General features: G+C 39.0%; 1 protein-coding gene across 1 annotated transcript in view; it reads left to right on the top strand.

Moving 5' to 3' along the window:
- hip1rb (huntingtin interacting protein 1 related b) overlaps positions 1-25,099 on the top strand; it is a 32,001-nt gene that overhangs the window by 5,495 nt on the left and 1,407 nt on the right. Inside the window, exons 2-30 of the mRNA XM_038295453.1 lie at positions 5,446-5,509; positions 7,853-7,995; positions 8,102-8,158; positions 8,247-8,327; positions 8,426-8,502; positions 8,613-8,674; positions 10,697-10,837; positions 10,935-10,992; positions 11,509-11,584; positions 11,739-11,900; positions 11,987-12,039; positions 12,120-12,192; positions 13,520-13,703; positions 13,788-13,876; positions 13,959-14,075; positions 14,153-14,254; positions 14,443-14,637; positions 18,877-19,024; positions 19,151-19,237; positions 19,332-19,439; positions 19,652-19,788; positions 22,522-22,632; positions 22,724-22,782; positions 22,864-22,894; positions 22,993-23,055; positions 23,169-23,269; positions 23,364-23,469; positions 24,303-24,426; positions 24,862-24,923. Coding sequence (XP_038151381.1) covers positions 5,446-5,509; positions 7,853-7,995; positions 8,102-8,158; positions 8,247-8,327; positions 8,426-8,502; positions 8,613-8,674; positions 10,697-10,837; positions 10,935-10,992; positions 11,509-11,584; positions 11,739-11,900; positions 11,987-12,039; positions 12,120-12,192; positions 13,520-13,703; positions 13,788-13,876; positions 13,959-14,075; positions 14,153-14,254; positions 14,443-14,637; positions 18,877-19,024; positions 19,151-19,237; positions 19,332-19,439; positions 19,652-19,788; positions 22,522-22,632; positions 22,724-22,782; positions 22,864-22,894; positions 22,993-23,055; positions 23,169-23,269; positions 23,364-23,469; positions 24,303-24,426; positions 24,862-24,923 — 2,871 coding nt within the window. The remainder of the gene's footprint in view (positions 1-5,445; positions 5,510-7,852; positions 7,996-8,101; positions 8,159-8,246; positions 8,328-8,425; positions 8,503-8,612; positions 8,675-10,696; positions 10,838-10,934; positions 10,993-11,508; positions 11,585-11,738; positions 11,901-11,986; positions 12,040-12,119; positions 12,193-13,519; positions 13,704-13,787; positions 13,877-13,958; positions 14,076-14,152; positions 14,255-14,442; positions 14,638-18,876; positions 19,025-19,150; positions 19,238-19,331; positions 19,440-19,651; positions 19,789-22,521; positions 22,633-22,723; positions 22,783-22,863; positions 22,895-22,992; positions 23,056-23,168; positions 23,270-23,363; positions 23,470-24,302; positions 24,427-24,861; positions 24,924-25,099) is intronic.

Below are 25,099 nucleotides of genomic sequence, written 5' to 3'. Positions count from 1 at the left end.
CATTACTCTCACTCTCGTCATATATTCGTTTGATTTTGACCTCAGTACCAAGGTGATCCGTCTCTCACAGCGTCCCGCTTGTGTTTGTGTGTCTGTACCGTAGTGTTTGCCTTCCCTCACTCCTGTTGCCTGAGCAAGCACCCATGTGGGAGGGAGGGAGGGAGGGAGGGAGGGAGGGGGAGGGGAGTCCTAAAGGGTAAACATAGCCACTGAGTGGGAGTCAACACTGAATGAAGTGTGCAGTGTTTAATAAAGCTCTCAGATTTTTTTATTGTTCTGAGACTCCTCCTCTGCTTTCATTACCCTCTGTTTTTCACTCTCCATAGACATGTCTTCAGAAAGAAACTATCTACCTTATTTTGTTTTTTTGATTTTTGTGTGTGTGGACAAAACCTAAACCCAGCACCAGAAGGAAGCACATTCCAAGTCAAATGGTTTTAGCATCTTGTTCCATTCTAAATTCATCTGTGATGACATTTCACTATTGACACAACAGGTCCTGAGAGCGCCGCGTGTCCGCCTTTTATTTCCACCCACAATAGACAAACACGCATGTCCTAACTTTAGTGTCATTTTTTTTTATTTGAGATTTCGTATCTACCGGTATATTATATTAATTTAGCTTGATCATCATGACCTAATGTACTATAAGTGATTATTTAGATTATGCTCTGCCATTTTATATATCCTGGGTTAGGAGTAGGGTTTATATGGGTCATAAAGAGGGTGGCTGTGTACTGAAACTGGAAAATCAATTCAGAGAATGCACCAGGTTGCCTGGCTACACAACTCTTTGGTGTGGGAGTTGTTATGAAGGGAAGGAAGCTTAAACTTAGCATTTTTTTATTTCATTTTTTTGTCTGAAATGATTTAAGATTAAGAAAAAAAAAATCTATGGGACATGTCTGTGGAATGATATAGGCCTGATTCAGCAAACATTCAGATATGCTTGATCTTAGTTGAGACCCTTCTCACTTTAAGGGCAATTGATGTGAACTTGCCAGTCAAGCTTTCCAACCTGGTACATCTGAAACTGATCTGATCGGCTCATCTTGAACCTTTTCTTTTTGTCCGTGATGCCAATTATATTCAATAAGGATGCCAATTACATTCAATAAGGAATAGAAATTTTCCTACTAAGTTTCTGTCTGATAAATTATAGAAATTAAATATGCATGTATAATTTTAAAACTCAGTAACTTGCAATATTTAATCAGTATTATATTTATACAAGAGCTGTATCAAGCCGCTGCCTACAGGCGCAGGCAGCCATCTTGAATTAAAGCATTTTGCTGCTAAGCTACTGCTCATCCACTGTCTGAAAGCTGTACAGAATAAAATGTTATTTTGTATACACTCTGTGCATACAAACTGATAGTAAAAGTTGTCTTAGTCTATACCCAATTACGCAATTCTGGAGTTCGCATTATCCTTTTTTTTTTTTTAGAAAATACTTTTTTCCATCTGGAGTTTCTGCAGGACAGCCTATTTTTAAATAAAGTATATGACTAGATACTTAGGTTTGGATCACATCTAAGCAGTACAGCTTTAGAAAGGTTGCCATTAGAGGTGGGGTCTTGGTTTAACTGTAGGAGAAATAACCATGCGGGGTGAAAATGCTGCTATGAGGCTATTATACAATTTCTACTACAGTGTGTCAGTCTTTCAGTTAGGACTGTTAAAGAAACATGTGGAGATGAATATGGCCTTTGTGGGCTTTGGCCAGGTTTATTGCCTGTGTTTATGCCTTGAACCACTAGGCAGAAAAAATGATGAATATTATTGATAGAGCTAGAACCACTTTTGTCAGGGAGAGGTGAGATGATTTAATGCTGCAATAAAGAAGACAAACAGCAACAAGTTAATGAAGACACATGCAGAGACCTTTGATCATTTGGATGAACTTTTCCAGGCTCTCCAGAGATAGTTTGCAGGACATCTAATTGTTTAGTACCTCTACCCCTCCTCTCTTGGATGCACCTCCCAGTTTAATGGTTGCTCTCTCTAACCTGAGCTTATAGCTGTTGAAGTCTGTGACCTTGTCAGGCAGATCCCCTGCAGTTGACTGTTGAATTAAGCAGATAAAGTCCTGCACTAATTGCCCTCACCTGGGGAATTATGTTCAGAAAAAAGCAGTGGAAGGGGTAGCATAGATGCTTCCACTTCATCGTTCAGTGTTTCAAAACAAAACGGATGGAGTTGCTGCTGAAAAGCAGAGACGACCCGGTAAGCATAGTGGCTTTCATTAAAGAAGCTTAAAGTGTTTGAGTGTAGAAGTGTGTGTGTGTGTGTTGCTGCACTAATGCTAGATGGCATCAGACCTTATGGCAGGCCTGGGATTTATCAAGGCTGTCCATCTCTCTCACTTCTCTCAGAGGGTCAGAGGCGGATTTGCTATTGTTTAAAGCAGTTGCAGCACTAAGTATCCAAGCATTACAGTCTGTAACATCCACATCTGCAGCTCCAAATTGATTTCTTCAAAAGGCCAGTTTTGACTTTATCTGATGTAATTTGCAATGGGCTGATGAAATATTAAAAGTCCATTTTTTTTTTCCTTATTACTTATCTGAGTCAAATAAAAACCGCATAAGGATTTGGGACACATGCTTTGATCCCTAAATGAAAACAACTTATTTTTAATTTGTTTCTAAACTATCTTTAAAAACGAAGCTGTAGCCTATTTTTTTCTTCTTTGATAAGTTGAATATTAGCAGGCTGGGCATAAAGGAAAACCAACAAACGGAAAAATCTAATCACTGCTTGTGTGATTTTTGATAAGCAAATAGAACATCTTTATGATTAGATCTTGATATTTTTTATACAATGACTTAAAATATCTGCGGTACCATCAGTTTACATGGAAGTTGAGTTGAAACTGCTTAAAAATGAACTTAAGTATTCTCCTAACTGTATCATATTTTCTGTCCCCTTCCAGCTTTTCAGTTACACTTGATGTCCTTTTTCCCTCTGTCCATTCTCACTTTTTTTCCCCCTGACAGCCATTGTGAATGTAGTCTGAGAGCTTCCCTGCAGCTTTGCTGCTCAGCAGCCATCTGTTGAGGTTTCTGTGCCAGGCTCTGTGTGCCAGAGCGCATCCCCCTATCCAACCCAATCTTCTACCCCGGCTGTCGGCCTTCCTCCCCCAACAAACCCCTCATTGTCACACAAACTTCCAAGTGAGCTCACTTCGCTTGCCTTGTGTAAATGAGGGGAGCAAAGTTCATTTGAGTCAGAAAGCATCAGGAGGAGTCTATTATGTACACATTTGTCTTCTTTTACCCATCGTGTAATCCCTCACTGACCACCAATGTTGGAGTGGCTATATCAACATAGATTTGAGATTCTGAGATATCTAATGCATTAAACTGCTTTAAATGCATCTATCATTGATGTGAGCTCATGGTTTAGCAAAGGTAATGATGGATAGCAGCAGCAAGTAAGAGTTTGGACAAAAAGCAGGAATCACACTAAAATGATTGACTTAAGAGTGACTTATGATTATTTTTATAATACATAAGATGTATTTAGTAGGGATGTGGGGATATAAATGTCTTCTATATTGGTCAAAAAGGAGTCATTCATCCCTAAAAAAAAAAAAAAAAAATCTTTTTTTTCATGTTGGGCAGTTTCCTTATGTGTAAATCTTAGCAGTTTTATTATTTGTTTTGGTGTGGCTTAATTTCTCATCACAAAATAAAATGCAGTTTTGGGCAAAAATTTAAAAGGTTGCATTTTCCTGCTCCAGAAACTTATTGCTTTGATTTAAAAGTCATATTTGTTTTCCATAGGGTTTTAGCTGTGATCTGCTCTCCACAACATTTGCTCTCTGATCATACTGAGAGTTGCATTAGCCAGATTGGTCTGTCATTGCTAATGTAAAAAGCTTTTTTTTTTCTTCTTTTCTTTCTGTTTTTTTAAAGAAAGAAAGTAATTAGTAAGACTGATTAAAGGTAGAGAAAAAACATCACTATTCAGGAAATACAGATATTCTAAAGAGGTTTTAATGAACCCTGGATCCAGTAGAGATTAAGATATAATAAAATCCATTAGCTCATTGTTTATTAAAAACATCAAGGTCACATATTAGTTTATTCCTGTAGCTGTTTTGTCAATATTTGTCAAAGTGTATATTTTCAGTGTTGAGGTGCCAAAAACACGACCATAGTACAGCAGCAGACTTCTAAAGCAAGCTGTTTAAAAGTACACAGATCAGTATTTTGTTGTTACTTATGCAAAATACTATTTGATTTTGAGGTGCTTTACTATCAGAAAATTATTGTTTTATATGCCTTATTTCTAATCATAAAAAAGTTAATCTCAGTGATTATATATTACAAGTGTTTAGAACTAAGACCTTTAATTAAAGCCCTCCAGCTCTGAAAATAAAATGCTCATGGCTTAGATAGGAGGAATAAGGGTACTGTAGTACACTCAGCTTCTGTGCTTGCTGTATATCCTAGGATGCATCTTTAAATCCAGAGAACAAGCAGATCCTGCTGGTGTGTTCCAGTTCCTGCCTTCCTCGTTTCTCAGCAGTGCTCGTTTTGCCTGCTGAACAGGTTGCAGAGCCGCTTGTCTCCAGCTTTGAGGCAAAGCGGAGTCTCTCACAGGTTCTTTATCAGTAGAATAGCTGCAGGCGCCGCCCACTGATTTAGGGTTTCGATCCTCCAAAAGAAGTTTCCGTTCATCTAGTAACATCTGCTGGGTTTCACTTGGGGGGGCCCAAATATGTCGTCTCTGTGTTGCTGATATACAGTTAATAAAACCATTTGTGGCTCTGGTCAACTTTCTGTAATGTCAGCCCATTAACCAATTAGATTTAGACTTCTTCCTCTTCCTTGAGTTATTTATAGATCTTAGACCTTACAATTTTTTTAACTTGTCAGAACTTGTTTAATTTTTCATTCCTTAGTCTTATAAAAACTGTTTCATATTGGGAATCCAGAAAAGGAGCACTAAATTGCATGGGCAAAAAAAAAAAAAAAATGAAAAATAGTGTGCAATAATCAGGGGGGATTAGGGTGATCTTTAAAGAGTGAAGGTGCAAAAGTTAATATATGCAAACTGGTTTGATCTGCCCTATTTAAATGAGCAAGCATTGTGTATGCTACTAGTGGTTTGATACTGGTCATAAAACGGGATGAATTTCTTATGGATTTTGACAATGATGATAATTATTGTTTGAATAATAATAATGATTAATATCATTGATGGTGCATTTAATCTCAAAGTGCTATAAAAATATAAAAAACAATTAAAAAAAAGATTCAAATAACAGGAGTCAAATTGAAAATATTAATAAACATGTAAAAGCTCCCTCCAACCATGAAAATACCTCTCCTGCTACAAGTTAGAGATGCGCACCCTAACAACATGCCGTACTATGTGACATATCTGTGAAGTGTAAGGAATTGCAAGATCTAATCTTCTCTTCTTTTCTTTCAGCTCAGCAGCATCAGTAAAGCCATCAACTCCACCGAGACACCTGTGAAGGAGAAACATGCAAGACGTATCCTTAAAACTATTTTCTTATTACAACCTTGGCATCATTTTAAAAAAGAGAGCATGAATAAAATACATTCAGTCTAAACTGATCTTTGCCCTCCTTAAAAAGGCAAAGAGTTCTGTAGATTTTAATCATTTGCTTTATTCCACACACCTAGCTTGAGTAAATGGCGATTAAACAGGCTTCTGCAGCATTTTATGGCATGCAGAAGAAAAGTGGTCATTTTCACCAGATGTCCTGGAACAGAAACATTTCCAAGTCATACAGGGTGGGGGTCCCTGAGGACCAAGGGTGTAAACTGCTGCTTTACAGAGTGATGCTGCATTTAATGCGTCTTTAAATTCAAATTTTTAAGAAGGGCATCACATCAAAGTTCACTGTGTTCTTACAGGTTTCAAGTTAGTGGGAGCTACTCATAGTCAGTAACTAGACTTATTACTGTTAGTAATACCAATTACAGTGCATTTCTCTCCATCTTTTGCAATCGAACGCAAAAGAAACAAGTAAGAGTGAACATAAACATTTGTTGTCATGAGTTTAGCTCAGTGTTGTCTAGACTGGTCTGATATTTAAGTCTGGATCCTAACTTCAGGGAGAAATCCAGATAAATTCTGTCTGACTTCTGAAAAAAACAACAACACGAGCTCCAGGTTGTGTAGTTGGCATTTGTAATGTTATTAGAACCCAGATGACTTGATGCAGTTCACCTTTGAATGAAGACGAACAACTTTCATATGGTTTGTTATTGGAAAACAGTTGTTAGAACGTTATCGCAGAAAGAACAATTAAAGGTGCAGGCAGTTTGAAGGAATATTTCAGGTGTTTAAACTATTTTTCTACTCTTTATTTTATGGGAGCATCAGTATATAACAAAAGTAAAGAGTAAAAGTAAAGAGTATAATTTTCAATTTGATGGTAATCATATTAATTATTCTAAAGTAGCCTGTTTGATTGTATAAGTTTCCAAAAAGCTTTAGCTACATTTTAGTGCTAAAAGTATTGTATTTATTTACCTTTGTCATCTTGAGTAACAAATCTTAAATCAGTAGAATTAAACTGACGATGCTCCGCTTGTGCTGGGAGGACTTTCCACAAGGGTTAATAGTGTATTAAAAGGACATTTTTTATTTCTACCTTACTATTCTTCTGGGAGCTTATTTGTGAGGTTAGTCACTGATGTTGGATGCTATGACCTGCCCATAGCGTCCAACATCATCCTAAAGGTTTTCTATTGGGTTAAGGTCTGGATTCTGTTCAGGCCAATCAAACTTTGATCCATTCTTTGTGGACCTTTCTTTGTGCACCATTGTGCAGTTTTGTTGGCACAGGTAGGTGGGATTACTTAAGATTTCCCTAAAATAATTTCCAAGATGTCTTGTTTTGCAGAAGCATTAGGAGTTATCAAACTAAGGGTTAAGGTCCAAGTATTTAAAAAGATCCTCACACCATAGTCCTCTCTGCTGTTCTCCTGGGAACTTCCAAGCCTAAACATGTCTACTGGATTGACAGACAGAAGGGACCGGTTTGTCACCCTAGAGAACACTGATCTAGAATCCCATAGCAGTGTGTTTTACACCACTGCATTCAGGATCACCCTCAGTAATCTTAGTGTGGATGCAGCTGCCTGGCTGATTCCAAGGAGCTCTCTACACAAATTTGCTGAGTTAACCTTAGGTTTACATGTAGTTTGTAGGGCTGTAGTCACTGTTTCTGTGGAAAGCTGAGGACCTCTGCTAACTCAGAATCCCCTTAACATGATTGCATCGGCCGTCCTTCTGTCGCCCCCAATTCTTTATTAGATCACTTACAGTTGGATTTAAAATATATATTGTTGCATGGAAACATCCTGAGTGGATTTGTTGCACAAAACCCATCCTATCATGATCCAATAGAGGGATTTACTGAGCTTCTGAGTTTGATCCAATTTCCGCATCGCTTTGTCCTTGAATTTTATATCTTTGGTGGAAGTGATTGCAGCTCAATCTGGAATTAAGAGCAAATATTACTAATATAGTGACTGCTTAGAGCAATAATCTCTACCTTGATATGTGAATAAGCTCACTGTTCTATCTGTAAAGAATATTTGACAAAGAATGTTGCTCCTATTAGCCTCATTTATTTGTTTAACAGTGTGCAGATATTAAAATTTGTTGGGTTTGGTAGGGGGACTGGATGATTTGTCTGAAACTTATTTGAAAGTACTTGTATTTAAAAGAAAAAATAATGGTTAAAACCATTCCTGTTAATAGTGTTGGTCAATTTCAATACAATCATCTTAATGTGTGACTTCCAAAAGTTCTCACCAAGTCCTGTGGGAGTATGTTTCTTCCTTGACATCATGACCAGGAATCATCTTGGGGACACACAGGGAGAAAGGGGCCTTCACCTTCTGGTCCTATGCTCAGGGTTTTCCTCTGGGCACCAGCTCCATTCTGTGCTGGAAGTTCTGCCACGTGCTGCACAAAATCCTGAGAGATGGCCACCGCAATGTAAGACAACCAGCACTGCTTCATTTGGTTCTAAACCAAAAGACAAACCATGTGATTGAGGGATTTGCAGCAAGTTTAATTTCATTTGTTAATTTAATCTTTCTAGGTTCTTCAAGACTGCATGCGGCATCATGGTTCTCTAGCTGAAGTTGGAAAACTGTGGGTGAGTCTAGTCATATTTTTTTCTTATCTTAATGTTTAAAGTCGTTTATTATTAAATCCTAATTGTTTCCCACTGGTTTTGTTTTCAGAGCCACCTCCACGACAAATATGGACAACTTGTGAGTCTGTATATCAAGCTGCTCTGCACAAAGCTGGAGTTTCATGTGAAGGTATATGGATCTCCGTCACACATTACTAATGCAACTAAACCTTTTTTTTTTTTTTTTGTGATTGCTCTGACTAAACCTACAACTGTGCAACTCCACAGCATTCAGAAATCCCCCCGAACCTGGAGGTGAAGGATGAAGTGTTGGAACGCACTGCAGGGACAGATATTAATAATGTGTGAGTTTCAAAATGGTTCACCTCTGATGCATCTTATCCAGTCCAAGTTTCACTCTGCCTTAGCGGGGCCTCCTTTCTCTGTGACAAAGATATTACTTTCTGTCCCGCAGGTTCCAGCTCACAGTGGAGGTGTTCGATTACATGGACGCAGAACTCAAGGTGGCTGAGACAGGTGAAAACAAAAACTCCTCCTACCTCTTTTTTTTTTTCTCCCTATGCTGCTTTCTCAGGCAGGGGAAACCTGAGCTGCGGCCGAAAAATGCTGCCTACAGCCCTGCTCTATTTATGCACAACTAATAAACTTAATGCAAAAACATTACTGTATAAAGTTGATGGGCTGCATGTCTTAGATTGGGTAAAACTCGACGCAAAACGTGACTGAGGGACTCTGTTTAGCTTGGAATCCTGCTTGCTTGTGTTTGTTGTTTCACTAATGAGGAAATGCCTCCACTTGGAGCTCATTAAAATGATTTCCTCCTGTTTAGCAGTAATGACATGTTCTTCCAGGCCTGCAGGGTGGAGGCCCCGTATGACAACACAAGAAACGAACTGAGCAACAGTGGTTTGGATATCATGTGGATTAAAAATCTTAAGTGTTTTCATGGTTCAAAAAGTCATGTGAGCTGTTTAAGTAAAGGGAGGTGCAGTCAGCGGTTGGAGGCAACACAACCGTTTAGCTAAAGTATGGGAGTCTCTGAGTGCCAACATTCAATAGAAAAAACAAAAATATCTTTAAATGTGTAGTTTAAAATATTTAATCTTCATTTAAAGATTCTGAATTTAACACGGATATTAACAAGACATTTTTTTTAAAGATCTGAAGTTTTTTTCTTTCAATTCAGAGATGAGACCCTAGCCTCTAAAAAGATCTAAAAAAACAGTCTAATTAAATCCACAACTTCTAGGTATTGTTGAAACACACATAGAGGCTTGTAAACATCACAGATAGGTTAATGTCAGATTTCAGACAGATTCAGATTGATCTAAAGTCATCTAATACAGAGTCATACAGAAAGATATTTATGTGCTTATTAATTTGAAGCTACTGCTAACGCGAACAGATTATTAGGAGCCATTATTATCCCATAACCCACCAGTGTTACTGCCTAACACATCCTTTCTCAATGAAGCAGCAGTTTGCATCTGACACATCATCCTCCCTTTACTCTTCATTATGTTAGATAAAAACTCAAGTTACAGATCAGAAGTTCTAGTCGAATCTCCCACGAGCCTAATCGGTGGTATACACTGCGTGTGTTTGAGGCCTGATGTAAGAAGGCGATTGTTGGGAAATCGTGGAGAAATCTCCAAATATACATCTCACGTGGGAAAACCGGTTCGAGGACGGCCGTTGTTGGCCTCTTGTGACCCAAAGATAACTTGTGATAAATATCTAACACCATCAGATATTTAGAGTGACTAACGGTGTGACAGCTGCTGTGACCTAAAATGAGCCTTTAGAAACGCATTGATCATCTCACATTGTCATTCTAGATCTAACGGTACACATCATTTTTTCTTTTTTTTCTATGAGATGTGTGAATACAGCTAATCTTTTTTTATGTTACCAGATGAGAAAACAATCTTTACCTACCATTAAAACTGATGGCCTTTTTTAACCCAGCAACAATGCACATTTTGATGCTTTTAAATGCTGGACCAACAAAGATGTTTCTTTATAGAAGAGAATTTATGGAATAATTCTGATATTCTAATAAATAATTCTGATCTTGTCCCTGGCAGCAGAGATGATTTGTGCAAGCTGATGAAGTTCTTTATTGCTGAACATCGTAACCAGTTTAGGAGTAAAGTTATTATACAATGTGCACACTTAACATTTAACATTATACCAGAGTTCATTATATCTTTGTGGTCATGGAATACTCTTAAGTTGCTAAAATCTCAGTGAATAAAGTCTGAATCTTTCTATAGTGATTTTTACATTAGTTCTGCCCTCTGTATGCAGAATCCTGCTTCCAAACAATGCTTCAGATTCTTTACTTAAAGTTAAAAACAAAATCCTAAAGTTAAATTATTAGGAAAAAATGTGATACATTTTTATTATATTTCACAGATATGCCATAATGCATAAAAGTGGGCTCAATTATAAAATGGTTACATGTGTAAAAACTGGTTGTTTACATAAGTGATCCTTTAACATGGTTCACATATATGTTCTTGTTTTCTCCTGCAGTGTTGCGTCAGCTGAACTCTTCCATCGCCGTCACCAGCCTCACATCGGGCCAGTGTCGCCTGGCTCCGCTCATCCAGGTGGTCCAGGACTGCAGCCAGCTCTACCACTTTAACGTTAAGCTACTCTTCAAGCTTCATGCCTGTAAGAACACGTAGTGCTGGAAAATAAGTCCAGTCCCTGTTTGTCACTGTATCACAGTTATTATGCATTTGTGGCTAAAAGTACATAATAATCCCAGGTCTGCCTCCTGATACCTTACAAGGACACCGTGACCGGTTCCGTGAGCAGTTTAACAGGTCAGTGAACGCATCAAAGCTTTTTAGATTGTCTGCAGCATAAAATGGCTCCACGGCACTTTAAGCCTGAATACACCCTGAACTATCTCTCATGTAACAATCACAAAGTTTATTCTATATTCATGGGATTTTATGTAAAAAAGCAACTATTAATGTTGAAGGGGAATGAAACATAGTTTCATTAAAATCTGAAACGTTAGTTTTGCACTTGTATTTAGCCACCATTTGTTTTCAAAATCAGTTTTTAATAAACCTATCATTTTCCTTCCCCAACCCAATTATTAAGACTGTGTGGTCACATTACACTTCACAAATGTAAAAGAAAATTATGTATATTGTTGTTTAACCTCTTCTATTCTCTATAGTCTACACATTAGCAGTTTTTGCAGATTTGATTGTGTTTTACTAGGTGTTTAGCGTTTACCACATACAACAAAATGAAAGCCTAATATGGAAATTCTGATGGAGGGAGAAGACTTTGTTTAATATGCACTATTTTTTGTTTTGTTTGCACAGCTTGAAAACCTTCTTCAATAGAGCCAGAGAGATGGTGTATTTCAAGAGGCTGATCCAGATTCCCAGGCTGCCTGATGTAAGAAAAACAATAACTGCTGTGTCACACTCCCATTTTGGTTTCTTCATAACAAATCCCCTAGTGGTTCTGGGTTGCTAACAGGATCGTTATTTAAGCCGGAGTTATGCTGAAATCTGTCCAACAAATGTTGATTGTATCCATTTTCTTCCAGTCTCCACCTAATTTCCTGCATGCAGCAGCTCTGGCCAAACATGTGAAACCGGTGGTCGTCATCCCTGATGATGATGACCAACAGGACGATGATGACGACGACCCAGAGCCGCTCATCGAGGTCAGCGATACCCCAACGCCCAGCCTGCAGTCTCAGCCACAGGTACGTTTCAATAATCACAGGTGTACAGATGTGTACAGATGTGTACAGTGTCTTACCTGCTGCCTTTTTGGTGTTTTATTATGCAGGTTGACATATTTGATCAGGCATTTGGACCTCCAAATGGAGGCTTCGATGAAAGGTGAGCATTTAACTGTTGCACTGATTTTAAGGGTTTTAAGTATCAGCACATTGTGACTGTTAAGGGTTTCTGTGTGGCAGGGATCTGCAGATTGAAAGCCTGAAGTCAGAACTTGAGCTACTAAGGGCAGAGCTGGAGAAAGTGAAAACAGAGGTGAGGACTCTTGAGCAGCCTGATGCGTTAGTGTCAGAATTTTGTACATACTTATGACTGTTAGGAGGCATTATTATCTACGTGCAAAGGAATCTGGATCATGTGTTTTGCTGGATGTAACTGCCAAATGCCACTCCTGATCTAAAGAATGTGGCAAGTCGCCTCTAAATGTCAGCTGAGTGAAGTCTTATTGACTCACCTGTTAATGTGTAAATATTGACTCTCTTTATATTAATGTGCCTTGTAAAAGTATTCATTACCCTTCAACATCTCAACATTTTGTTGCAATACTGCTAAAAATCTTGTGTGTTTTCAGTAGAGATTTTGAAAGATAGGCTAATGCAAAATCAATGACAGTTTTAATATACATTGTTTTAAATGTTTGCAAAGTGCGGCATGCATTGTGTTCAGCCTTTTTTTCTTTTTTCCCCCTTGATTTAAAAAACAAAACAAAAAAAAAACATCAAGAACACAGGAAACGGGTTAGAAATAAAAACATAGATGAGTTTTAAGTTTGGAAAATATAAAAAACAATGTCTCAGTCTTTAAATATCTTAAAGAGCACTGCTTAATCAATCCTCAGAAAATGGACAAAGAATGGCATAAGTCCAACATATGGCCTTCCACCTTAACTAACAAAACAGACAAGAAGGGCTTTAGCCAGATAAGCTGCCAGAAAGATTGGAGAATCTGTTGACATGACATTTATAAAACAGGCCTTTATGAAATAGTGCCATTAAAAAGACCCAGTGAGGGGAATATCTGTTAAAGGGACTCATTTGCAGGTGAAACAAGCCATGTTGGCGACGCAGGGAGCATGTGGAAATTTATGTGGTCAGAGATCAAAGTTTTCTTAAATGCAAAATGCTATGTGTGATAAACTCTAGCTCTGCACATCCCAATTAACACTGCAATCTCACTATAAAATAAAGTCATGGCTACGTTATGCTGTGGGAAGGCTTGTTTTCTGCAGGGCAGGGAAACTGATTAAAGTCAAAGTCCAGACCTAAATCCACAAGTAAATCTGTAGGCTGAATTATATAATATTGACTTTTGAAAAGGCGTTACTTCAGGCTGCTTTGAACAGAAGAATACATTTCTAGAAGTACCACAAAACTTTAAAGGAAACTTAATTTTTAAGTTCTGCAACTCTTAAAAAAAAATCCTCAATTATGTTTGATTGTTTGTGTCTGTCGGTTAAATCAACCTAAAATAGGTTGTGGTTTGTCACTGAAATGGGACCAAATGTTCCAGTGTGTGCAGATACTTTTGCAAGGCTCTGGCTTTAAGTTTATCTAAAATCTATTTCTCTGTTTTGGACCTGAAGGCCCAGCGCTATGTCACGCAGCTCAAGTCCCAAATCAACAGTTTGGAGGCTGAGCTGGAAGAGCAGCGCATGCAGAAACAGCGTGCACTGGTGGAAAACGAGCAGTTGCGCATGGAGCTGGAGGTAACCCGCCGCCGGAACGCGGAGCAGGAGAGCTTGCAGAGCACCTTTATCGAGGCAGAGAGTAAGATGTGTTTGGAAACATTTGTTCAGAAAATACTGCTGGAACAAGCAAAATTAATCACTCTAATCATCTCTGTTTGCGAAGAGAAAGCACAGGCCACCGAGCAGCGATACAATAAACTAAAAGAGAAACACACGGAGCTGGTGGCCAGCCATGCTGAACTGCTCCGCAAGGTACATACACCAGAGCAGCTTTTAATCGCATGTCACCACCTGGTATTGTGCTTTAAATCTGTGTGTGCTAATGTGCTAACAGAGTGCAGACACTGTGAGGATGCTGTCAGCCACCCAGCAGACTCAGGAGGAAGTGGAGAGGACAAAGCAGCAGCTGAGTTTTGAGGTGGAACGGGTCAAACAGGAGGCAGATATGAAGGTTTGTGTTATTTTTGTTTTTATGGGATGAAATTGAATGTTTGAGTGAGATTATAGTTAACGCTGGTGTCCTTGTAGATGGAAGAGCAGAAATTTGAGATGGAGCGACTAAGGAGGGAGCTTGAAGAAAAGATGGCAGAGGTGAATCGGGTCAAGGCGACTCTGCAGAGCAGCGAGATGGTGAGAGTTCCTCTGCAGTACCTGCTCCGATGTCCTGCTATTTCAGCTCCATTTTAGTTATCATCACTTCTACTTGCAGGGTGCAAGACTTTACAGATGGATTTTTTTCCTTGTTTGCTCATGGCCATCTGTCTTTTCTGGTTGTGCTTATCCCACTCTTTCTTCTTTTTTCTTTTTTTTCTTTCCAGACTTCGTTGGAAAAGAACAGCAACTTGACGGCTCTGCAGGCGGAGAAGGAGCGTCTAATGCGTTCTGTGAAAGAGAAGGAGGCAGAGCTGTCGTCTCTGCGGCAGGAGTCGCAGCTGCAGCAGTCCTCGCTTCAGCAGGAAAGGGAGAAGAGCAGCAGGGAGCTGGGAGAGCTACAGAGCAAGCTGAGAGAGAAGGTCAGTTAGGAGACAGAGGGCCCACTTATTTTAACCTCATTATGAAATGAATACATGGCCTTTCATAGGTTACATTAATTGGAACAGTGTGACTAATATTAATCTGTTATCTGAATGATGCACAGTTAGTTTTCTTGTTTATGATCAAATTTTTACCAACATATTTTTGTATTTTACCCTCATGGTCCAAATAACCATCAGAAGAAACAAAAGAGAACTAAAATAATTACTATTCCCTGTTCAGACCTATCATTAACGTATATCCTTGTTTTTTTTTACCACTTTAAGCAGGACTGATAACACTTGTTTTCACTTAAACTAATAAACTTGTCCATAGTATCAACAAAATATATAAAATTCTTCAAGTCAGATTTTTTTTTCATATTAATTTAAAACAGTATTTTGAAAATTAAAAGCTTCATTTTAAACCTAAGAAAATAAACATTATGTATAAAATATGTTGTGATTTTAAACTACCGTATTTTCACGACCATAAGGCGCACCGGACTAAAAGGCGCACTCTCAGTTATGTGTCCCATTTCTGTATTTAACACACACATAAGGCGCACCGGACTATAGGGCGCGTTTTTTATATACAGGTGCATGTCCTCTACTACCTTTAAATACCTCTACTGCGTATTTAAAAATACAGCGGGGGCAAAACTGAGTATGACTGTGCTTTATTCATGTATTTATTACAAAGTATTAATCAAACCTGGCAGCTGGCCGTGAGACAGACACATCGCAGATGACACAGCGCTGTGATTACTCCTAAATTAACTTAAAATCCTGAAACCTGCCGACGGAATATGTTCGCTTTTATTACCAGTATCCTGGTGCCTGCAGCTAAAATTATTTAGATGAAAAACACCTGCCATCAGCCGCGGTGAACGAAAGGATTTCTCCTGTCGGCGCACCGCTGGTATGTGGGGGTCTGAGCGCCTCCGACAGAAATAGATAATCTGGATGAACTGACTGCAATTATTAAGTTTTCAGGTGGCCTTTCTCACTTAAAAACATATTAAAACTACTTTATTCCCACTGATCACAGCAAATAGCTGCAAGATTTAGATTATTTAGATGAAAAAACACCTGCCAGCCACCGCGCTGAAGAGGAGGAGACGCGCTCAGAGGATGCTGTTGAATTAAGTTTTCAGGTAGAAAAATAGAGCGGGAGCAAAACTGAGTATGATTGTGCTTTATTCATGTATTTATTACAAAGTATTAATCAAACCCATCAAAGTCATCATCCTCTGTTATCCTCAGCATTCCTCTGAATAAAACAGCTGCGCTAAATCAGACATGCCAGTTTCCCCTTCTTCGCTGTCAGAGTCACTTTCCGTGCAGCGCAGCTCCTCAGAAATAATGCCGGCTTTTGCGAAAGCTTGAACAACAGAGCCAGCAGACACGTTAGTCCATCTACAATCCATCCGCAAACGGTGGCGTAACTTGCCCGGCGCTGCCTTCCATTTATCATGAAACTGTGGTCTCAGTCTGTCATCCATCGCTCCCACGCCGCTCGCAGCCTTACTGTGAACGGCCGCTTCACACCGATGTCGAGCGGTGGAAGTTCCTTTGTCAGACCCCCCTGGATAACGGCGAGCACAGCGTTCATTTGATTCATCTTTTTTTCACATCGGCTGTGAGATGGGCACGCAGCGATGGTGATGCGTGGAAAAAACCACCTAGTCTTCTCACATACACCTGTCTCAGCCACGCATCCACCCAGCGCAGTACTGTCTCGCTGTCAGCTCCCAGATCTGCTTCTCTGATTGGTTGATGCGGCGCGTCCAGCAGCAAAACTTCAATTTTTCCAGGTCGAGCAGCAGCAGCGCGTTGGCGCGTCAGATGCTTAAACGCTCCCGACGTGCTGCACCAAAACGCGCTGCAGGACCTTTTGCTGCACCTATACGCGCGTCAACCATTGACTTTGCATGTAAACTCGCTGCTTCTGCTGCACCTGCTGGGTCCGGTTCACACCGATGTCGAGCGGTTGAACAGCGAGCACAGCGTTAATTTGTTTCCCCATGTTTTTCACATCAGCTGTGAGATGGGCACGCATGGAGTTACATATTAACAGCGATGGTGAGGGGTGGAAAAAAAACACCTGGTCTCCTTACATTCAGCCACTCTTTCATCATCTCCTCAATGAGGTGGTCTCAAAAGTCGCAGTTACAACACACATAGGGCGCACCGCACCATAGGGCGCACCGCACATTTTGAGGAAAAAAAAAGACGTTTAAGTGCGCCTTATAGTCGTGAAAATACGGTACTAGCTTTGAGCTTGAAGGCTCTGAACATTTTAAATATGATAAGCGTTGTTGGTCACAGATTTTTATCTGAGACGCACTCAGTCAGCTGCGTAGCTGCACCTACCACGTCAGCAAGAATAACAAAACTCTATCACAGGCTGTGCAGGTTTGATAATCTGACCAAACTCTTTTTACCCAGAAAGTATTTTAGTCCTTTTTTTACTCTGAGCAGACATCTGCTGTCCCCTGATATCTCCAAACAGCTTATTTGCATGGGAGAAAGAGCTGTGTAGTTTTAGTTTTTTAAAGTAAAGTAATATGTTTGGATTTCCCCCCCCACACACAAATGTATGTAAAAACACTTGAGACCAACTATCAACAATTACTATGAAAAAATAATAGAAATATGCTGGTTTTAGCCTAGCACCTTCGCAAACTCCTCTAAGCACTAACCCTTAACTATCAAGTGTCACTCACATTAATAATAATAATAATAATAATAATACATTTTATTTGTATTGCATTAAAGTCACACTCAGCTGTAGAAGGCACCTGGATATTATGAGGGGAGTATAAACGCGAATGGGATGGCCTCTTCCCTCTAACGGAAAGGGAAAGCAGTTGTTCATATTGCAACACAGTGATGACCCTTGTGCATGCCTGTTGCTCTGTGGCGCAGGTTCACATTATATGAAACGTTTGCCACTTTCTTTTAAATAAATCCATCCAGTCAAATAAAACTAGTTTTAGGAGGACCTTCCATTTAGGGATTAATGACTTTCTTTTTCCTAACTTGGTATTTTCTGTCAGTGTGATGAAGATGCAGCAAACCAGCAGTACTTAGCATTTCGATGGATGTTTTTCCTCCGCCTCTAGTTTGCTGTTACACCTACTGCTTAGTTCCAGTAAGCCTTCACTGATGCAGACTTTCTATTTAAGGGCCGAATGGTCCACTTGCTCTTTCATAAATGGCACTTCAAGTGGCAGACCCTCCATGGGGACACTCAATTAATTTGGGATTGGGCCTGTAGGTGCATGTGACGAGTCGGTTAGTTTACTTAAAGTTTATGGCTGTCCTGTGGGGGTTTTTTTGTTTGTTTTTGTAAAGCAACAAATACTATACCATATAGAATTTCCTTGATAAGTGTAATGCTGAAAAAGCCTTGCCTTATTGGGGTGTTTAAGATGGCGGATATTCTTTTAATAAAGCTTTAGGTTTAACTCTACAAACTTAACTTAATTGATACTTGAGTACCGAAGTTACCGTATTGTTGCATCCCTACAGTTTAGCTACCTACCGTATCACTGTCCTGTCTTTAGAATATTCCTAAGGACAGCCGTTTTAATTGTAACAGATCTCCCTTTGTGATGCAAAGCCATTAAAAAAGACAGAGTTGCTTGAAGGAAGTCATATTAGTTGGTTATCCCTTAATGTGTCTGAGGATTGGATTCTGGCAAATAAATGAATGCAGATCCAATTGTTTCACACCATTTTTGACAGTGGTCTAAGCTAAGCCATCCTCAGCTAGTATAAAACAGTATAGATTAAAATTCTAAATTTCTTTATAAGTAGATATAGTTTAAAAATATTGTCTTTTAAAAAAGAAGTCTGGGATCAAAAAAAGAACAGTTGTAAAAGGAGTGTAAAAAAAAATACATGTTTCAAATGTAAAGGGCTTGTTTAAAATGAGTTCTACCTTGATCCTGTCAAGCATGATTTTAATTGTTGAATTGCATAGAATCATATTCAAAGAATGTTACAGAGCTCTGGTGATAAGCTCTAAGCCCCTCATCACCCTAAGCTGGTTAGTATGTTTTTTTCTAAACAATCTTATCAAAAGCATCGGCTGGTTCTGTTTATGCTGGTCTATTCAGGAGTCTCTAACATGAGGATATAGTATGCAAAACTACTACAGGAGCTATTATAGAAAACCAATATAATTGTTATATATGCTGTGTTTTGTTTGTTTTTTTGTGCTATGTGTAGACCAGTGTGGAGGAGCAGATGAAGAAGAAGCTTTTGGAGGAGCAGTTTGCAATTCTTCAAGGCACTATAACAGAAGCTGAGAATATCATTCAAGATGCTGTTGCCAAGCTGGATGATCCTCTGCACATACGCTGCACCAGCTCTCCAGGTCCGATTGTTGTCCACATAATGCTGAATTTGAGAATAACTACATCTGGAGTTAAATGTACTGGATATCAGCAAACAGCACTGCAAGAATGAAGGTTTATCATTTTATTTTTTCTTCTCCACTCAGATTATCTCATAAATCGGGCAGAGGCCACACTGAGCTCCATAGACAAAATGAAAAAGGGACACGCAGATTATCTGCGTAACATGGAGGGTGAGTTCCTTTGTTTAATGACACACTACATGGTTGGTTTATGATGTTATCTAATGTTCCAATCTGTTCCCTTACTTTATGCTTTCGTAATCAGACGCCGGCGGGCTGCTGAGGTCTCTGACCCAGTTCTCCCACTTGGCTGCGGACACGATCGTTAATGGCAGCGCAACTGCACACCTGGCACCCATTGACCAAGCAGATCGTAAGGAACTTTCTTCGCACACTTTTCCCTTTTTAACTGCTGCATGCGTTACCCCCAGCATTTACCGGCTTAATAAAGCCAAAACACTCTACCTTCTTGCTTTTGTTGTCTTGGCAGAAGCACTTTTCTTAAAGTGAGTTCAAAGTCTTTAAATGGAAAAGCTTTTCAGAAATGTTTGTGACGGATTAACATTGCACTTTGATGTGTGGCAGGACTGACTGAGAACTGCAGAGGCGCTGCCACTCAGAGCCTGCAGTATCTAAAGGATCTGAAATCGAAGAGCAGTCTGCAGAGAGCTGATCCGGCTTCTATTCGAGTCATCGTGCAGAAGATCCTGCACCTGGGTCAGGTGAGGAGAATCTGCAGGATCTCTGCAGAGATGCTGTGTATCGCAGACTACTCATAAACAGTTTCAGGATTACAATGCTTAGATAATAGATTTTAATATTTTTAACCAATTTTGGCAACTGTTGAAATATTAAAGTAAAAAAATTTATATTACATCAATACTTTACACTTACACCAATGTAATACATTATTTCCCCATTTTATGATAGACTAATCTAGAGAAGTGAATTATAACAGATGAAAATAATTTTTTGCAAGTAGAAATCTGAAAACCTTATATACATTCTTCTTGTTTTAATACCACAGAAAAATATTTTTTTATCAGTCAAATGCTTTGAGAAGTCATCCTATGTGGGAATGATGCCCACCTTGTGAATTTGCAAAGAGATCAGGTTGTATGAGAATAGAGTGTGGCTAAGCAGTCTGAGGAAACAGTTTATGTTGAATCTCAAATGCTTTTGATATAAGTTAACCACATTACACAAATAGAAATCAAATCAGCAAATATTATATGTCTGATACCATCGATCTCCTTTCCAAACAGATACTGACTAAAATACATACTGGTATATGGAATACAAATCTAACACTGATCATTTGTGCAGACACACCTAATGTGTCTGGTAAGCGTAAAAAAAACTCTAGCGGATTATGTTAGTGTCTCCAATCAAAATATTAAATAATTTATAAATTATTGCACTAAATTGTCATTACTGACATTAATAATTTGACTCAAATATTTATAGCAAAGTGGATTGATTGTAAATTGATGCACTTCATAAACTGCTATTTTTTTAACAATTTTCTAGGTTATTTTTCACATTTAACTATAGGTGTTTTATAAGTTAACATAAAACACTTTCAATGATTAATTATATTTGTATCTAGCCATTCAGCCTGTAAAACATAAGCACAGTAATCAGACCAGCTGACAGCTTTGCTAGGGCCCAGGATAATGTAGTCTTTTCTTGGCAAGCTGATGCTCTATAGACAGCATTGCCAGGCATTTAAACCTTTACTGGGTCATCCTAGAGCCCAGATAATTTTTTATTATCTTCATTTTACTGATGGCCTGCTTACTCCAGCCAATCACAGGTAGAGATAGCAAAATATGTAGCAGGTGTTTCCATTTCCAATAACAATGTTTGTTTGCAGTTTCTTTCATGCCCTGGAAATCTTTCATAAAACTTTCTGTATATTATGTTAGATATTTTCATCCCATCTTTTGAATTTAGTGCATTCGTTGATCCTTTCCCTACTTCATAACAGAACAGCAAGCACAGCAGGCAAAATATTGTTTATATTAGAAAGTATGTGCTATGGAAATTCTCTGAATCTGCTGACAGTTCATTTGCCATCTCTAAGAAAGACTTCCTTTTTGCCATTAAACGCACAACACTCAATCAATCAAAATCAGTCATTTTTGTTGGCCACAGCGCAGGATCCTTGAAATTAATGGCGTGATCCGTCTCTGAGACACTATGCTCAGACTCTCCTATCGGGCAGCACGCTCCCCCTTCCCCCTAAGCTGCAACATGAGAACTGCTTTGCTCTCCTCTTCTCCACTCTGTTTTTCATCCTGCACCTGGACCTGTGCCTTCTTTCTACTCTTTTGGTGCTAAGCTCAAGTATTTCTGTAAAAGAAAAAGTGTTTTTCTCCCTTAGACTAGCTATTGGATGCTATACTTTAAAATCACATTGATAAACGCATTGCTTCTTACCTGGCTCTGATAGGCATCATTCTTCTGCAATTCCGTTCCTGGACCTGTTCCTGACTCATTCTCATTTTGTTTTTAATATTGACTCCTAAAATACCTCAAGCCTTTGGTGTCATATTCCCTTTTTCCTGTTTTTTCATGTGCACCAGCCTTCGGAATCCCTGTATTTTTAATGGTCAGAGTGTAAATTTCAGGCCCCCCCTCTGTCCTGGGACAATTGACACCTTTGTCCCCCCCCTGTCAGCGGGTGTTCCAGCAATACATGTTACTCCAAGCTGAACTCATGCAGCTATTTGCTAAAGCACAGTTTGCTTTTTGAACCTTTTTATAACCACTTTTAATAATGTGATCCAATCCACCAGAGAAATTGCTTAGTGCAGTTTAAAAATACAAATCTAAATAAGTCGTTTTATCTTAAAATTAATGCATTTTTTCTTGCATTGAGGAGGTGAGACACTTTGCCAATGGAACAAGACAATGTACATTTAAAATAAGAAACAATTGCACATTTAAGTGCAGATTATCTAGTTATCTTATTTTAAGAGTGAAAAATATAATTCCGTTGGCAGATCACCTTATTAACCTACTCAAATTAAAGGTAAGTACACTTAATATAAGACATTTACTTTATTTCTAGATAGTTTTTGCAGAGCAGGTCGTGTCTTGATTGCACTGAAATAATTATTCTCCTGTTTAACTGCATCTACCCAGTGACAGAGCATCCCATATCCATACTGACATATTTGCAAAGCAGAAGTAGATCCCATCAAGAGCATCCATTTAGGCAATTGTCTTGTTGTTTGCAACACCTCTGACTGTGGTAGTGAAAATATCAATATATGGATTTGAGAATCTACTTCAGATCCTAAAATTCTGTTATCTTAGATTATTTATATTTTAGTATCCATCAACACATCCCCATAAGATTCAGGATCCTTTGCATTACAGTGCATCACTATCCCTTTTTTTTCTATCTGAATCTGGACTGAAACTGTTTTGTTGCCTTTTTCATATAGGAGCTGCGGCCGAAAGGAATGGACATCCGTAAGGAGGAGCTGGGAGATATGGTTGATAAGGAAATGGCAGCAACCTCAGCATCTATTGAGGAGGCTGTACGCAGGATTGACGTAAGTTGTGGTGTACTTATTCAGTATGCTCTTAAAAAAATATAAGGTCTTGACAGTAGCTAAGGATTCTTCCCTATTGCTTTCAATTTAGGAAATGATGAATCAAGCACGAAAAGACACATCAGGAGTAAAACTGGAGGTCAATGAAAGGTTTGTTCTTTTGTTTATCTAAAACAACTGGACACTATCTGTAACACACTGGTTCTTAATGAAGGTGATCTTTTTGTACAGAATTCTCAGCAGCTGCACGGGTCTGATGAAGGTAGAGTTTATACACACGGCGCTCAAAGCTGTCTTTCACTGTGATCCCCGTGAACATATTTGTATTTCCTGCTCATTTTCACACACCCTCTCCTTCAGGCCATTCGCATGCTGGTCATAGCGTCCACAGACCTGCAGAAGGAGATCGTTGAGAGTGGGAGGGTGAGTCATCGTTTTGTAAACTCAAGCAGACTGCTTATTTGTTTCTGAATATGAAGCAGGTTGAGTTGTTTCATTCAGAAATTTGCTCTAAATGAACATTCTTGTTCTTAAAGGGTGCTGCAAGCATTGGGGAGTTCTACGCCAGAAACTCTCGCTGGACCGAGGGACTCATCTCTGCTGCCAAGGCTGTGGGATGGGGAGCCACTGAGTTGGTGTGAGTTCCTCTTGACGCTTTCCCCTCTTGTTTCAAATTCTGGGAGCATAAAAGTGATTTAAGGCTTGTTCTAATTCAATGTTTCTAACTGTAGAGAGTCGGCTGATAAGGTGGTACTGCACACGGGGAAATATGAGGAGCTGATAGTCTGCTCTCATGAGATCGCTGCGAGTACAGCACAGCTGGTAGCAGCCTCAAAGGTAATCCTCTGTAACATGCTGGGTAACATGTGACTGTATGTATGTAAAATGGTTTTCAATAGAACCAGTGGAGTGTAGCTGGAGGTTGCTGAATAGTGATAGTGACGATAAACTCGGCAATCAGTGCATAACTAATTTGTTAGAAGAAGTATCTAAAATCTGAGTTCCTAAAGTAAAATATATAGTTTCTAGTAACCTGGATACCTAAGAAACCTGCTTTTCTTTTAGAGTAAGCCCTGTTCTTCTATTCACAGCAGTGGTGAATCACCACTGGGACAACTTTAAAGTTCCCATATTATTCTACATTTAAAAATGAAAAAGAATATCAACAAGAAGGCCCCCAGAGTTTTCTTTTGTAAAAGAGGAACTGCAAGAATGTAAAAATATAGTAGTTGTGGCTTCCGATGCTATTCAGATAGTTACAGTGATTAGGTGTTGCTTTGCCCAATCAGCTTGATAGGTTCTACTTAATGTTCTTCTATTTCCCCAAAGAGATTTGATGGGAGCAGTCACAGATTAATAAGATGTAGTCGTTAAGCTGTAAACCTGTGCTGCACATTATTGATCTCGCTTCCCAGATTAGAGGAATCCTGGAGCTCACCCAGTAATTACTCTTTTGAAACTTTTGTTGCTCAGTCTAAATTGACCATAAGTCTTTTTTTTTTTTTTTATTATAAAAAAAAAAATGGTACAAAATTTGTTGAATTCGTGTTTATACATTTGTCCTCAGTCTAGTTCTCCAGATATCCAGCATTTGGTACTTTCTATGTCTGAAGCCCAAATGTTTTCTTTGAGGCTGTTCTAATCCTATGGATCTCCTCCTGTGCCATCAGGTTAAGGCTGACCGCAGCAGTAAGAGGCTGGGCGTTCTCCAGCAGGCCTCTCGTCATGTCAATGAGATGGCAGCTAATGTGGTGGCCTCTACAAAGACGGGTCAGGGAAATCTGGAAGAAAAAGGTAGGTGCTAAACTTTATTAAAGGTATAGTGGAGGATGTTCTTTTTACAGGATGGATCATCAAAATAAGTGGTCCTGCTAATTGCCAATCATTCTTTTGATATGTTTACGTAAGGCCGTCCTACGAGCTCCTCCCCATTTCCACTTACGGGTGGTGATAGTGGAAAAATTGCTAATTTTCTGAGCTTGTATGAGCGATGCAATCTGCAACTTTTAAACAGCATGCACAAGGAGAAATTGGCTCTGCATGCTCTCACACGCATTTAATAGGCGTTCCCTCTCGGGAGCGGGTACAGAGTTGTGCATGTGCAAATTTTTTTTTTTTTTAAGTGGAGAGGGTGGGTCTTTTCAAAATAATTGCGAAAATCCTCCACTATACCTATAAGTTTAGCAGAAGCTGTGGTGGACCTTTTAACTCTTGGTTTCCTTTAAACAGAGTCCATGGACTTCTCTGGGATGTCTCTCATCAAGTTGAAAAAAGAGGAAATGGAGTCACAGGTAAGTTGTTGCTTCTCATGAGTTGTTGTTCTGTAAACTATTCTAAGATGAATTTGTTTGAAAAGTCTAGGTAGTTGTTTTAAGGGATTATTTTGGACATGAAGCAAAATTATTGATACAATTAAATATAAAAAAGCTTTTTTTCCCTTCTTTTAAATAGATAAGGATCTCAAACA

Source organism: Cyprinodon tularosa, unplaced genomic scaffold (genome assembly GCF_016077235.1).
Source record: "Cyprinodon tularosa strain WSP-4 unplaced genomic scaffold, ASM1607723v1 ctg356, whole genome shotgun sequence".
Lineage (NCBI taxonomy): Eukaryota > Metazoa > Chordata > Actinopteri > Cyprinodontiformes > Cyprinodontidae > Cyprinodon > Cyprinodon tularosa.
This window is presented reverse-complemented; position numbering and strand designations above follow the sequence as displayed.